The following is a 13,669-nucleotide window of genomic DNA, read 5'->3' on the forward strand; positions in this document are numbered from 1 at the left end:
CCAGATGAGAGGACAAATTTGTGCCTGTCTGGATGTTCCGCGGTGAGAGGACAGCGCAGCAAAGCCAGTGAGGCACAGACAGCGGAGGCAGCAGGAGCACAGCAAGGAGAGCAGCGTGGCTCGAGAGATGGGAGACCTTAGGGACACAGGAGAGGCTGCAGCTTCACCCTGTTCTAAAGGACACCTAATGGATGTGGGTTACAACCACAGACAAATCACACGAACTGTGTTGATTATGAAGTTGGTGTTTGGTCTAGAAATTAGGATTTTTTAAAAATATAAATCATTTGAGGCTTGCATGCAATGTATGCCAGTCACACCTTCCATCTGTCTCCCTGCGGACGCTGGGATTTTGAGCAAGGAAGGTGAGGAAGGTTTGGAGACCGACAGTGCAGCTGTAGTAAGGATGAAGTTCTGTAAACACAAGTGGTGTTGGAGAAGGACAAGGCCACTAGATGGCAAGACAGCGCCAAGGACAAGTTCACACAGGCCCTACTGTGTTTCCTCTGGGAGGCTTGGCCCTGGAGAGAGAGAGAGAGAGAGAGAGAGAGAGAGAGAGAGAGAGCGAGCCAGCCGTTCTCTTCTGTTGAGCTTCAGGACTTCCGGATAGAGTATGACACCACGCTGCTGTAGAGATACAGGCACAATCACGTGACTGTGCATGTGTGTGCGTAAGTACACAAACAGAATCTGCATTTTCTTTTTTTATTGAGAGAGGGGAAGGGGAAAGGACGAAGGAGAAAGTGAGAGCAGTGAGGTGAAGACAAGCTGTAGTGCCATTTCTCTCCTTCCATGTGGGTACCAGGGGCTGAACTCAGGCTGGCAGGATGCTGACACATGCCTTTACACACTGAGTCCCAGAACCCATGTTTTAAAGTAGGTCATGGGCCAAAATCATGTCATGCCCCTGGGAGTGCAGGCTGGGGGGCAGGAGGGGGCAGGAGGCTGTAAGCTCATTAACATTCTTAGCTTAGAGTCCCCCCAAAGTGTGGTGCTTCCAAACCATGACCTGAACCGCGCTGTTTTCTGGCACCGTCACCATATTAACCTATCCGCTCCCAACTCTGCCGCTCTGGCTTCCCAGAGGCTGCCTTCCTATTGGGTGCCAAGGAGACCAAAAAGGCTCTATCATCTCAGGTCAAAGGGGAAGGGGGTGAAGCTTCAAGTCGCACACAGAAGTTGAAGTAGGAAAGTAGAGTCCTACAGTCTATACAATTCAAGTTGAATTCTTTGTTACTTGGATTTGGCTTTATTGGCCTACACTATGCGACTGGTGAGGTTGGCTTCGTTTTGCACCCGGTAGGATAGTTTGCCACTTTATGTTCACTGCGTTCATGGCAAAAGGAGGGAAAGACGAGAGAATGCGGACCACAGGAGGAAGGGGAGAAGACAGAGCCTCCACCCCGGAAAATCCCAGCAGTGCCAGGTGGATCGTTCCCTACAGGACAACAGCTGCCGCTTCCTCCAGCTTGCACTGGGAGGGAGCTCGGGGTGGGGAGAGGGAGGCTGGACTTGGATGAGTGCCCACCCTCCGAGCCAAGCCTTTCTTCCGGAGTTCCACACAGCCTCTCGATACCCCTGGAAAGCCCGTGGGAGAGTGTTTCCCTCCAGCCAGGAGCAGATCCAAGTTCTGTCAGCCTGATGTAGATCCTGGGTAAATAAGGGCAAGAGGCTCGTTTTTATATTTGGAGAAAGTGAGACACACTGCAAAGCTGGGGTCAGTTGTGGACTCTCTTCGGGTCTCTGGATTCCCATGACCTTTCCTGGAACAGCTGTGGGTTTGCAGGAGGCAGCCCTGACCGAAGGTTAGAATCCTTGCCTCCCAGACCTTTAGAGAAGCTAGGAGGACCTGGTCTTAGGGCGAGGTTATCAGCTTGGTCGGTGCCCTAAGCCCTTTCCAGTGCCACAAGCCTTAGTTATATCCAGAATTAGTTCTTTAGCCCTACTCAAGTCTACCACCGTCTGGCAGACCTGCCTCTCTAACTTTGTCTCTGACTTTTCTCCCACTTAGTGTCCTAGCCACGGGTAGACATGATTTTCGTAATGTATTTTTCATGCTGCTTAACTTCTAACAGCCCAGTGAGACTGGGCCCAGGGTTCTCAGGATAACCACCTCCCTCCTCAGGAGAACTTTTCATATCTTCCCAATTCAGAGATAATTTTGGTTTTGATTTTTTTTTTTTGAGACAGAATTTAGTGTAACCTAGGCTGGCTTGGATCTTGCTGTGTTGCTGAGGGTGCCCTTGAACTCCTGATCTTCCTGCTTCAACCTCCCAGTACTGGGGTTTCAGTTGTGTCCCACTGCAACCAACGCTTAGGATCAAGCCTGAGACTGGAACACGCTGCCAACTGAGCTACGTCTCCAGCTGCCAGCGATGAGGTCTTTCTCATCTCTGCATTCTATGATATTTACTGTCTTTTGGGGGGCTGGAGAGATGGCTTAGCGGTTAAGAGCACTTGCTACTCTTCCAGAGGACCTGAGTTCAGTTCCTAGTATCTACACCAGGGGACTTACAACTGCTTGTAACTCCAGCTCCGGGGGCTTCTATGTCTCTGGCCTCCATGGAGACCTATGCACGCGTGTGCACAGACCTCTATACACACACCTACACATCATTTAAAAAATAACAAAAAATTAACCTTAAAAAAGAAAGAAATTATGCCTGGAGTAGTGGCACATGCCTTTAATACTGGCACTCGGAGGCAGAGGTAGGTGGATTTCTGAGTTCCAGGCCAGTTTGATTTACATAATGAGTTCCAGGACAGCCAGAGCTACATACATAATAGAGGGACAATAACTCAGAGACTCTGTATAAAACCATCATCATCATCATAATAACAATAAATCAGATTTCTGTCTGGATTCTGGTTGTTTTCTCTCCGACTATCAATCATCAGAAGTCTGGATTCACCCACTAACGTCCTCCCTGGAAGGCTCGGGACCATCGAGGAGGAGAGTGGAAATACTATAGGAGATACTATCCCAGCAGTCAGACAAGGCTGCAGCTCTCACAGCGTGAAGGAGAAGGGGCTTGCGAAGCCCCACCCATTACTGAGGAACCTTCGGCAGTTGGTTGCTGGGGGGCAGTCAGTCTTCTTGTAGCTATCCCCTGGTAGGGTGCCCATGGTCCAGATACCCCTGCACCCATGCGTGAGCAGCACTAATTGGATTTGGTAGATTATTTTTAAAGGACACTAAGATGGGAGAAGGCAAAGGTGGTCTCGAAGGAGTTGGAGGAGGGCATGGAGGTAAGAATCATGTAAATACATGTACAAAATCACCAAGGAATAAATTAAACCATTTTTAAAAATTCTGTCATAGTGATCACTGAAGTCTTTGTGGAGATGAGTCCCAGAGGCTTAGTTTCGAGGGGACTCTGGGTTGGGGAGTGCAGGGATCTGCATTTGCCATTAGGGAATAAATGAGGCTCTGAATTGACATAGAACCTAGGAGACGTGTTTCCAGTTACCTATCTGCACACTGTTTAATAATTAAAAGACATTTCATACTTATTATAACACATTATTCTCACAGCCTTCTGAACTAAGGGAGGTGTCTCACCTCACGAAAGATGAGTCCAGAGACAGTGAGTGGACCCCAGGCTTTATGTGGATGCAGTTGTCCACACGTGGACCCCTTCCGCTATAATTGTGCTGTAAGCATTTGGAATCCTATGTGCAGGGCAAGTGATGGTGGGTGGAGGAACTAGCAAGTGGCGATGAGGATGAAAAGATTGATAAACAGCTCCGACTGCAGCCTGGAGGGAGGCTGGGTGCGGTGGCATGGCCAAAGCCGGGACCATAGACTCTGTCGAGGTCCTCAAAACACAGCTATGGCCAGGCTTAGGCACTGTCCTGCAGCCCTAAGGACAGCCACGTGCCTCTGTGGGCCTGACCCTTACTTGTCTGAATTATGCATAACCCTCAAGGGAGGTCTTCTAAGCTGAGAATTCTGTGGTGAGACCCCAGGTCTGTCCTCATATGAACTCGATATGGAAGATCGGCAACATTCTGAGTAAAGGAGACAGCATGGGCAGAGGTGTGGGACCCAGTACAAGACGGGAAGCTGGCACACACGGACATGCACAAGAGCAAGATCCTGACAGTCTTGTGTCCTATGAGAAGCTGACTGGATTATGTAGTGTAAGAAACAGGAAACTGATGTGAAGGGTTAAACAAAACAGGACATTTTAAGGTTTTATTTTTAATGTATGCAAGTATTTTGTTTGGACAAATATATGTACATCACCTGTATCCCTGGTGATGAGGCCAAAGATGTTGCATCAGATCCTGAGGCCAGAAGAGTGTAGCAGATGCCCTGGAGCTGGAGTTGTGGTGGTTGTGAGCCACCGTGGGAGTGCTGAGAACTGACTCGGGTCCTCTTGCCCGCTGAGCCGTCTCTTCAGCCCCGTGGGAAGTAATTTCTTTTTTAGATGTCGAATTAAAGGCAGTTGAGACTTCGTGTAATCGGATCATGGTGTCCATGTAAAAGGAGGGACTGAGCTGGGGAAGGAGGACCCTCGGGAGGGACAGATTTGAGGGGAGATTTAAGTAAAGATCCCGAGGGCTACATGGCTTATGGGTTCCTGTGCATTGCTGAGTGGTCACAAGCCAGGCACTAGGCAAAAGCTCATGATTGACATCGTAATGAGTTCTAATACACCATGAGGTAAAAGGTCCTATTCTTACAAGCTTGGTAAACTCAAGCGACGGCATATGCCTTATAAACTGTGGAGCCAGACGTGAGTCTTGATTTTACCATCATGCCTTGCGGTTGATGGTGAGGGCGAGAGAGGAGCCTATCACTGAAGACTGAGGAAGTATATAAGGTCAACTCGACAGATTCTGGCATCACCTGGGAGATGGGATTCTGTGCACATCTTTGGAGCATGATCCTGATTGCATTAATTGCGGTGGGAAACCCAGTCCCTGTGGGCAGCACTGTTTCTTGGCTGGGGTCCTGGGCTGTATAAATGAAGAAGGGTGTTAGGCAGCATCCAGTGTTCATTTATATCTGCTTCCTGACTGGATTCTATGTGACCAGCTGCCTTGACTTCCCCACCCCGAAGGGCTCTCCTTGATAAGTGAACCAGAATAAACCCTGTTCCCTGAAGCAGCTCTTGTCAGTTTCTTACCATAGCAGCAGGGAAATAAAGGCAGACACAGAGAACTACGTTTGAGGAGAACAGATTTAATTTTGGAATCTTGTTTGTGCAGCTGGGAAGAGCAAATCCAGAGGAGGCCGAAAATGAAGGACCACAGAGAGACACCAAGCTGTCGTTCTCTGGGACAAACTCCTCCTTCCCCTGAACTCCACAGGGAACCCCAGAGTACCCGGTCTTTCTGACTCCCTTCAGCTACTGCTGAAGGTGAAGAGGTTCTCCTGAGAGCAAGCCCAGGGAGCAGGGTGGGTGATACATGCCTGTGTTTCCAGCACTCAAGGGGCTGAGACAGGAGGATAACCAATCTGAGACCAGCCTAGGCTACATAGTGAGACCCCATCACCAAATAAAGCCCCCGAATGTGCAAATGTGCAGAAGACCTGCAGGGAGAAGAGGCTGTAAGGTCTGTGGGAGACACGGCTAGAGCTAGCAGGTCCTTGGAGCTAGCTTCTTGACTCTGAAGAAGATCCAGACACCTGATAGATAATAACCCCTTTCCTCCACAGGACAAGCTACCACAAAGCAGCCAATACTAAGAATCTGACCTGGCCCAGTGGTTCACATTCTGTCAAGTCCCTGGCCGCACTCTCAGAGCCAATCTGAGGCTGCAGAGGCCTCGGGTCACAGGTGCAGGGTGTTGGCACTTGCAAAAACTCTTTGTTCTTGGTCATTTCGGTGGGAGGTGCCCAGGCTTGTAAGTGTGATGAGACGTTGGTGATGCCTTGATCAAAGGTAAACACTCCATTCTTCAGCAACAAGATGGTTCTTTCCTTCCTACTTTGCTGAAAGCAGGACCAGTGGGCCAGAGCAAGCATCAAAGAAGGCCCAGGGATTTAGGGGTTTCTGGCCAGGAGGTTGGAACTAAGTGTTCTGAAGACACCAAAGATGAGATCAGACAGCAGTGTGTCTTTCCTCCTACTCATATAACGCCCTTAGCACAGGGCTTCTCAAACCCAGGGGACAGTCCCTTCTTCCAGACACTATCCAGAAACTTTTTCAGTCTCATCCCACCTTTAGGCTGTAAGTGGCCTCAGGCAGGCTGCCCGCTCTCCACTCCTGTATTTACCGTAAGGAGTGCCAGGAAACAAGGAGCATTCAGAAGCTTTTCTCACTCTGCGCAGCAGCCCAAGGACTGGGTGAGACAGACTCAGTGGTGCACTACAGGGGAGAACGGCTGGCTGGAGACGGAGGAGTGGGGGCCTTGAGCAATTTCCTTGTCTTACAGGATCTGTAAGTTACTGAGCAGTTCTTCGAGGATAAGGGAGGCCCAAAGGGGAAACTGGAGAATACTGGAGGCTCTGGGAAGAGTGGACAGTCTCTTTGGGCCTAACGTGCCTCTCATTACCGTAACTCTGCCAGCAGAAGGCATGGCGCGAGACGGGGTCTGGCTCCTTTGCCTCCAGCTTGTCCTACGGCCAACTCTGGTGACAGGCATCAAGATGGAGATCGCCATCAAGAACTTCCGCACCTTACACGTTGACTACCCCAGGATTAACTACCCGAAGGGTTTCCATGGGTACTGTAATGGGCTCATGGCCTACGTGAGGGGCAGAATGCAGGACTGGTATTGCCCTAAGATCCACTACGTGGTCCATGCCCCCTGGGAAGGCATCCAAAAATTCTGCAGAAACAGCGAGAACTTCTGCGAGAACTTCAATGAGTACTGCACGCTCACTCAGAACTCCTTCCCCATCACCATCTGCACCCTGGGTTCCAAACAGCCGCCAACCAGCTGCAGCTACAACAGCACCCTGACCAACCAGAGGCTGTACTTGCTCTGCTCCAGCAAGCAAAATGCTGAACCGATAGGCATCATTGGCCTCTACTAGGCTTGCCAAGCAGTCCCACCTCCGACGGGCCTGTACATGCCACCCCAAAGCCTGTTCCCCGCTTCTGAGGCAGAGCCCGCCCTCCTCCAGGCTCTTTGCACCTTCTCATCACCCCCACTATGAACCTCCCTCGCCCAGCGGCAGTAAAACCCACCCAAGAAGCTGCCGGTGTCCTGCTGGCAGAGCTTGTCCGTCTACTGGGCCAGATCCCGACTTCTGGATGGAGGCCCAGGCCCCAACTCATGCCATAGCAACAGGCACCCAGTCCCAGTATTTCTCTCTATTCCTGTTTCTAGTGTCAACCTCCCCCACTTCCCTTATAATTCCTGCCCCTCCTGGGAGCCTCCGGTAGACCCCTAGGCTCACTATCCCACTCCGCTCCCAGCCCCCTCTCTCTCTGTGATCTTCCCTTCCCCACCTCTTCCCACCGTGGAGTCCAGTGTTGTCTCCCTGTTCTTCCGACCACTGGCCCACTGGTAGCCATGCTGCCTACCTTGTCCCAGCCTCTGCCTCCCACCTTCTTTCACCTTGGTCCACCAGTCTTTTCAAGTTATCTTTTCTGTTCTTCCCAAAGTCTCTGGGTCCCCTTTCCCTGCCCTCATCTCTACCCAACATTTCCCAGACTCTGGGGTCTGTGCCACTCAGGTGGCAGATGAAGAGGCAGACCCAGTTTCCAGTTGTGGAAAAACCACTGGGAGAAATTGGGCACAAGGCTCATGAGCTCCTTTCTGCATTGCCTTCTTGTGAAGCTGTAATAATTTCCAAATAAAAAGCTAAAAAAAACACATTCAACTCCATTGTGATTCAATTCCCTCCCTGCTTTTGGTGTCACCACCTCTGGCCACCCTTCACAACTGTTCTGTCGGAAGGACGATGGAGTTGGGGGCAAGTGAAGCCCTTCATGCTGTGAGTTCAAGGTCAGCCTGATCTAGAGTTCCAGGCATCCAAGCCAGCTAGGGCTTCATAAGTGAGACCCTGTCCCCAAAACCAGACCAAACAAACAAGCAAACAAATAGAAAGAGATTTGTGATTTATAACAGTGTTAGGCTTCCCTTTCTGGTTTTTATCTATCTCCCAACAAAACCTGGATTCTAACAGATGAGCAAGGTGGGAGGCACATTAAAAGCTCTCAGTGATTATCTGGGACATGGTATGTCAAACTAAGACCTATGACTCCCTTTGGGGAGGTAGAAGGAATGGGGGCCACTGATGTGTAATCACAGTAAGCGAATTTTTTTCTTTTTCTGCATCTGATGTAACTCATCTCCAAATGTATTCCCTAGTCCTGTTCTCAAGAGTGGTTGCCAAGGAGACTACTTCATTATGGTTGGTATGCTTGGGGCTTAGTAGGGAAGAGGGTTGGTTGAAACCCCTGGCTTTGTGGGCATTCTCTTTCCTGCTTCTCTGTCTATGGACCAATCTGGTCCTCATACTCATGAGATAGAACTCACTAGCAGCTGCACACACAAAGTTTATTATTTCCTGGTGTTAGAAACACGGGGTCAGGAAACTAGCGGGCGAAGACGGCTCCTCTCTACTTGTTTTTTTGGTCATAGGTGCCAGCCCCCTTGTAGCCACTCACATAGCCTGAGTTGTCTGTGGTCTCTTCCCGTCCCTCGATGCCCTTACCCTTGCCACTCTCGTCAAAGCGCTCCTTGTGGGTGCCCGTGTACTTACTGGTGTCCGTCAGTCGGTCTACTCCACCCACAGTTGTTGCTTTCTGCAACAGGGGAAGGAGGGGGAGTCTGAGCCTTCTTCCTCTCCCTGTGTATTGGAGCCCTTCCCCACATGGTCTTAGAACCTTCGAGCACAGGCTGGAGTGCGCATCCTGCCTCTGGCACGGTGCTGCTTTCTGAGGCCCAGACACAGCTGTGGGCAGGAGCTCTGACAGAGCTATCTACTCACGAGACAGGAGGATTCTGCCGCTGGAAAGGTCAGTGGATTTCTCTGTATCCAGAGGAGTTATTCTGATCAGGCTACTGCCAGAGGGCTTCAGTCCCAAGCTCTGTCCCCAGTGTGCAGAGCTGAAAGCACTATTTGTACAGAGGAAATAATTTAGGAAGAAGAGGGGTGAGAGGCGGGAGGTCTGAGATTAAAATATGTAGGAACAGAACTGGGGGAGCAGGCACCAAGTTCCTCCAATGCTAATGTGCCTCCAAAGTCACAGAATGCTGAGGTGTCTAGACCAGACATGAGACTTGAGAGTGAGTCTGAACATCACTAGTGAAATAGCTATGCCATGGCTAAGGGTGCAGCTGGAAGCGCCAGTAGGAGCCGGAGCAAGTCAGTCTTTCCACGCCACAGTTCTCCCACTCCCAGAATGACAACAACGGTCTAAAGTCTTCCAGTAGAGGCTTTCCACTCTGTATCCTGAGCCACACTGCTGACAGGATTTGGGGCATTGAATGGGAGCCGAGGCCAGAGCAGTGGAGTCTAGGGAACTGGGGCTCTGGGCTGGAGAGGAAGAATGCTACCATTAAGGGAGCTGTGGCAGCACACACCTGGAACCCTAGCACTAGGGAAGCTAAGTATGAAGACCTTAGTTCAAAACTAGCCTGGGTCACACGGCCAGTTCCGGGCTAGTCTAAGCTAGCAGTACGGTCCTGCTATAAAAACACAGACAGACAGACAGACAAGAAAGAAAGGAGGGAGGGAGGGAGGGAGGGAGGGAGGGAGGAAAAGAGGAAGGGAGGGAGGGAGGGAGGAAGAAAGGGAGGGAGGAAGAAAGGGAGGGAGGAAGGAAGGAAGAAACGGAGGGAGGAAGGACAGACACAAAACGGAGACCATCACTCACAGTGACACCAGTGGTAGCAGGGTCCTTGCCTTCCATGAGTTTATAAACGCCCTCCAAAGCCTCGTCTATGCTCTTCCCCTTGAACCGCTTTTGGCCCAGCTCCTTCATCGCCTCTTGAAACTGTTGGAAGTTGATGGTTCTGGCATTCTTGGCCCTGGTCAGTCAGACAGAAACCCAGTAACTGTGGAGTGTGAAGTCATTGCCTTCCAACGTCTCCCTTGTTCTTAGGCATGGCCTCTTTATCCTGACAATGAATCTTGAGGTCAGGGACCAGGACAGTGCCTGGCACCTGCCAGGCACTCCTGAGAAATCTTCCATCATAAGACCATCTGGCTGGGCAGTGGTGGTGCATGTCTTTAATCCCAGCACTCAGGAGGCAGAGGCAGGCAGATCTCTGAGTTCAAGGCCAGTTGGTCTACAGAGTCAGTTCCAAGACAGCCAGGGCTACATAGAGAAACCCTGTCTCAAGTTACAACAATAAACCCAAAACATGACAAGAAGAACCGTACCGTGATCAACTATGTTTTCACTTCACCCCCACCTTTGGCTCCTTACTTTACTTTGCTGAACACAATGTCCACGTCTGTGGAGGTCACCGCCTTGCCGTCCATGATGCCACAGTCTTTACAGAGTTTGGAGAAGTTCTTGTTGTTAATCTCAGTACCACTGCTGGATGAGTCTCCAAAGACAGCAAACCGATGGAATGTTCTTTCTGCTTCTGAGGCCATGGTTGACTACAGGTGGTGGTGGAGGCAGACAGTAGGAGAGGGGATTGGGGAGTGAGGGACCAGGAACAATCGTCTCCATCCCTGTTGCTCTCCAGCCTCCTCACCTTTCCACCCCTCTGCTGTGGTTACAGCAGGAGCCTTCCCTCCCCGGCACTCCTGTGCTTTGGCAATCCTCCCTCCCTCCCACTTTCGCATACCTGGGTGCCCGGATGGTGTCTGTGATCTTGTGTTCAAGTGTGTGCAGCTATTATGGGAACCAGACGACGGGGGAGAAGGTGTGGTAACAGGGAGACAGCAGAAAAGGACACTGTGATGTCACAGTGTTACATGACATCAGTTGTCCAGCCACGGCATCAGAATGAACAAGAACGTCAAGCTGTGTAATGACTGTGGAATCATGGATACCAGCCTGTTAGCGTTTTCAGATGACCAAACGCCCCTAATCACATCAGCCCAGTTTACTAACCTTATGGGTTCTGGCCTCACTATGTCTTCGGCCTGTAAAGGATCTAATTCCTGAAACCTTGTCATGAGCCCCCCAAGTCCCACTTCTCAATACCATCATGTTGGGAGGCAAGATTTTAGCATGTACATTATGGGAAGCCCCAAACACTGAAGCATCTGGGACTGAGGTGAACAGGCCAGCTGGAGTTAACACTGCCCTCCTGGCTGATCTCCCAAGAGTACTGACCAGCATGCAGAATCCCCCTGAGTGCAGAAAAACAACCCCAGCAGGGATTTTAAAGCACATCTACTGTTGGCTCAGGAAGGAAAAAGCTGAGGACCTGAAGTAGAAGCAATCTGTACAAAAGTAGTGTGGAATGTGGACAAGGGTAAGCCTCAAGCTCTCAAAACCCCAGAGGAGCTTCTGAGCAGCTCCAAATGTGCTTTCGTGGTTTCTTTCTGGACAAGCGCTCTATAAGAGATGAGATTCCGGGATCCCATTGCAGAGATTGGTCACTTTCTTGTCTTAGATAATCAGGCTCTATTTTCCTATAAATTCCCATCGTTTCCTATAATTCCCATAAACAGTTTGGGAGCGGGGTGGGTGGTGGCTGCGGCAGCAGTGGTGACACCTTTAATCCCAGCACTTAGGAAGTTGAGGTAGGCTAATCTCTGAGTTCAAAGTCAGCCTGGCCTATAAGTAAACAAACAAACAAACAAACAAATAATAAATTCATTCCTTTCCATCCTAGTCTTGCATCCCTATTCAAGACTTTTTCAAGTTCATTTTATGTGTACAGTTGTACCACCAACATGTATGTCTCTGTACCATGTGTGGGCCGTGCCCATGGAGGCCAGAAGAGGGTATCAGGAAGGCATCAGATCCCCTGTACCTAAGGTTACAGACAGTCAAGAGCTGCCATGTAGGTGCTGGGGATCAACCCCCCAGGACCCCTAGGTCCTCTGGAAGAGCAGGTAGGCCTTGTGACCACTAAGCTCTCTCTCCAGATCCAAATCTTTTTTATTTCACATCCTGAGAATTACGTGGGCCTCTTCTCTGAGGCTTTTGAATGACCCCTTTCCAAATTCAATGCTTTGGTCCTTTCTACTCCCCAAACTAGCTCTGTTACCCCTTTCCATTAGTGTAATGTTCTCCAAACAGGATTTTTTATCTGCTATTCCTGTTCAAGAGCAGATTATGACCCGTGACGCGTCTGTAATCACAGAACTCTTGAGGCCAAGTCAGGGGATGAGTTCAAGGCCAGTCTTAGACATGTGGCTAGTGTGAGAATACCTGATACCCTGTCTCACAGAATGACTATGCTATGACTCAAGACTCAGGACTGGAGAGATGGTTCAGTGGTTAAGAACATACAAGGCTCTTGCAGAGGACCTGAGTGTAATTCCTAGCACCCATACCAGGCAGCTAAGAACACCCGTGATTCCAGCTCCAGTGAGCCCCGATGCCTTCATGGCCATTGCATCTCCACATATACACTCACATGCTGACACAGAAATGAAAATAAAATATCCTTTTGAAAGCGCATAACCTGTGGTTCTTACTGCCAAATCTTTTTGCTTAGCCTTCAAGGACACAACTTGGCCCCAGTCTAACTCACCAAGTGTCTTCTGCCTGTCACTAACACTGCTTTTAGTCGGGGCCCTCATGGCATAATAGTTATACACTCAAGAGGCTACCTGTTGGGAAGAGATAGTCCCTGGAGGGGAATGAGTCTGGATTCAAGTCCTAAGTGTGTTTCAGCTGGTGGCCATGGGCAAGTCATGAACATTTCTGAGCTTCAGTTTCCACATCTGTATGGCTAAGGACATCAATGGAGCGCTGGGATTACACGTACTACCTGCTCTGAAACTCTTCAGGGTCGCTCTTGCATTTCTGCCTATACTTTCTCTTTTGCTCTCTGCCTGAATAAAACGTCCTTTTCTCCCACTCAAATATCCCACTTCTCATATGGATGGTCCACCTTAGCAACAAAACCCCATTCTTCTGAATTATAGAAACACGGGTTTTAGCCTGTGGGCTCCAGCCTCCTGGGGTGCAGGTTCCAGAAGTACGGCCAGGGGCCCTGAAAGATTAAGTGTGAACACTAAATAATATGCTTTGCTAGTGCATATTTGACTGTCAGAGTACTTCAAACATTATTTTAAGTATTTCTTAATTTCTGATTTGTTCTTTTGTCATCACAGCTTACCAAAATCATCCTGCGGAAATGAAAATCCTTCTCTTCCATGGAGACTCGGTGGAGGCCTGCTCTGGACTTGTTCTTTATACATTGGTCTTATTTCTAGTTCCCCTAGCTTTTTCTGTATTTATGTGCTTGCTCAATCACTGGATCACAAGCTGACTGAAACACAGCACTTTTCTGAATGTCATCTATCTGGTGGTTCTCATGCTACGAGTGCTGGAAATTGTCAGGTAGCTGAAGGCACAGTTTGAAGCTGCTTTTGGCCCAGAGAAGGGAGGTCAGATCCTGTCCATATGGGACACTTGCACTCATGTTTGTCTTGAACCTGTCCTGACAGTAAAGAACTCTGGGGCAGAACAGAACCAGCCTTCTTTGTGTAATCAGAGACCCCATAGGTCCAGCAAATAGCCAATCTCAGTGGAAACTTCCCACCTTCTGCCCTCCCCAAGCCCCTGTGTCTGCCCCTTATCAGGTTCTTCCTGAGTCATTCTGACCCAGAGACGAATTT

At 49.7% G+C, this 13,669-nt stretch overlaps 2 protein-coding genes across 2 annotated transcripts; one reads left to right on the top strand and one right to left on the bottom strand.

Annotated features, from left to right (window-relative positions):
• The first annotated feature begins 6,529 nt into the window (after positions 1–6,529).
• Rnase13 (ribonuclease A family member 13 (inactive)) lies at positions 6,530–7,093 on the top strand. The gene has a single exon (XM_041638761.1). It carries the CDS (start codon positions 6,530–6,532, stop codon positions 6,989–6,991), a length of 462 nt encoding a protein of 153 aa, XP_041494695.1. The 3' UTR covers positions 6,992–7,093.
• A 1,432-nt stretch (positions 7,094–8,525) lies between these two features.
• Positions 8,526–10,513, bottom strand: Tppp2 (tubulin polymerization promoting protein family member 2). Its single transcript, XM_041639090.1, has 3 exons — positions 10,341–10,513; positions 9,786–9,939; positions 8,526–8,711 (listed from the first exon to the last, which is right to left on the bottom strand). The coding sequence occupies exons 1-3, from the start codon at positions 10,511–10,513 to the stop codon at positions 8,526–8,528; spliced, it is 513 nt and encodes a 170-aa protein (XP_041495024.1).
• Between the last annotated feature and the right edge of the window lie 3,156 nt (positions 10,514–13,669).

Source organism: Microtus oregoni, unplaced genomic scaffold (assembly GCF_018167655.1).
Source record: "Microtus oregoni isolate MIOR12 unplaced genomic scaffold, Mior012 000056F_ref0000123, whole genome shotgun sequence".
Lineage (NCBI taxonomy): Eukaryota > Metazoa > Chordata > Mammalia > Rodentia > Cricetidae > Microtus > Microtus oregoni.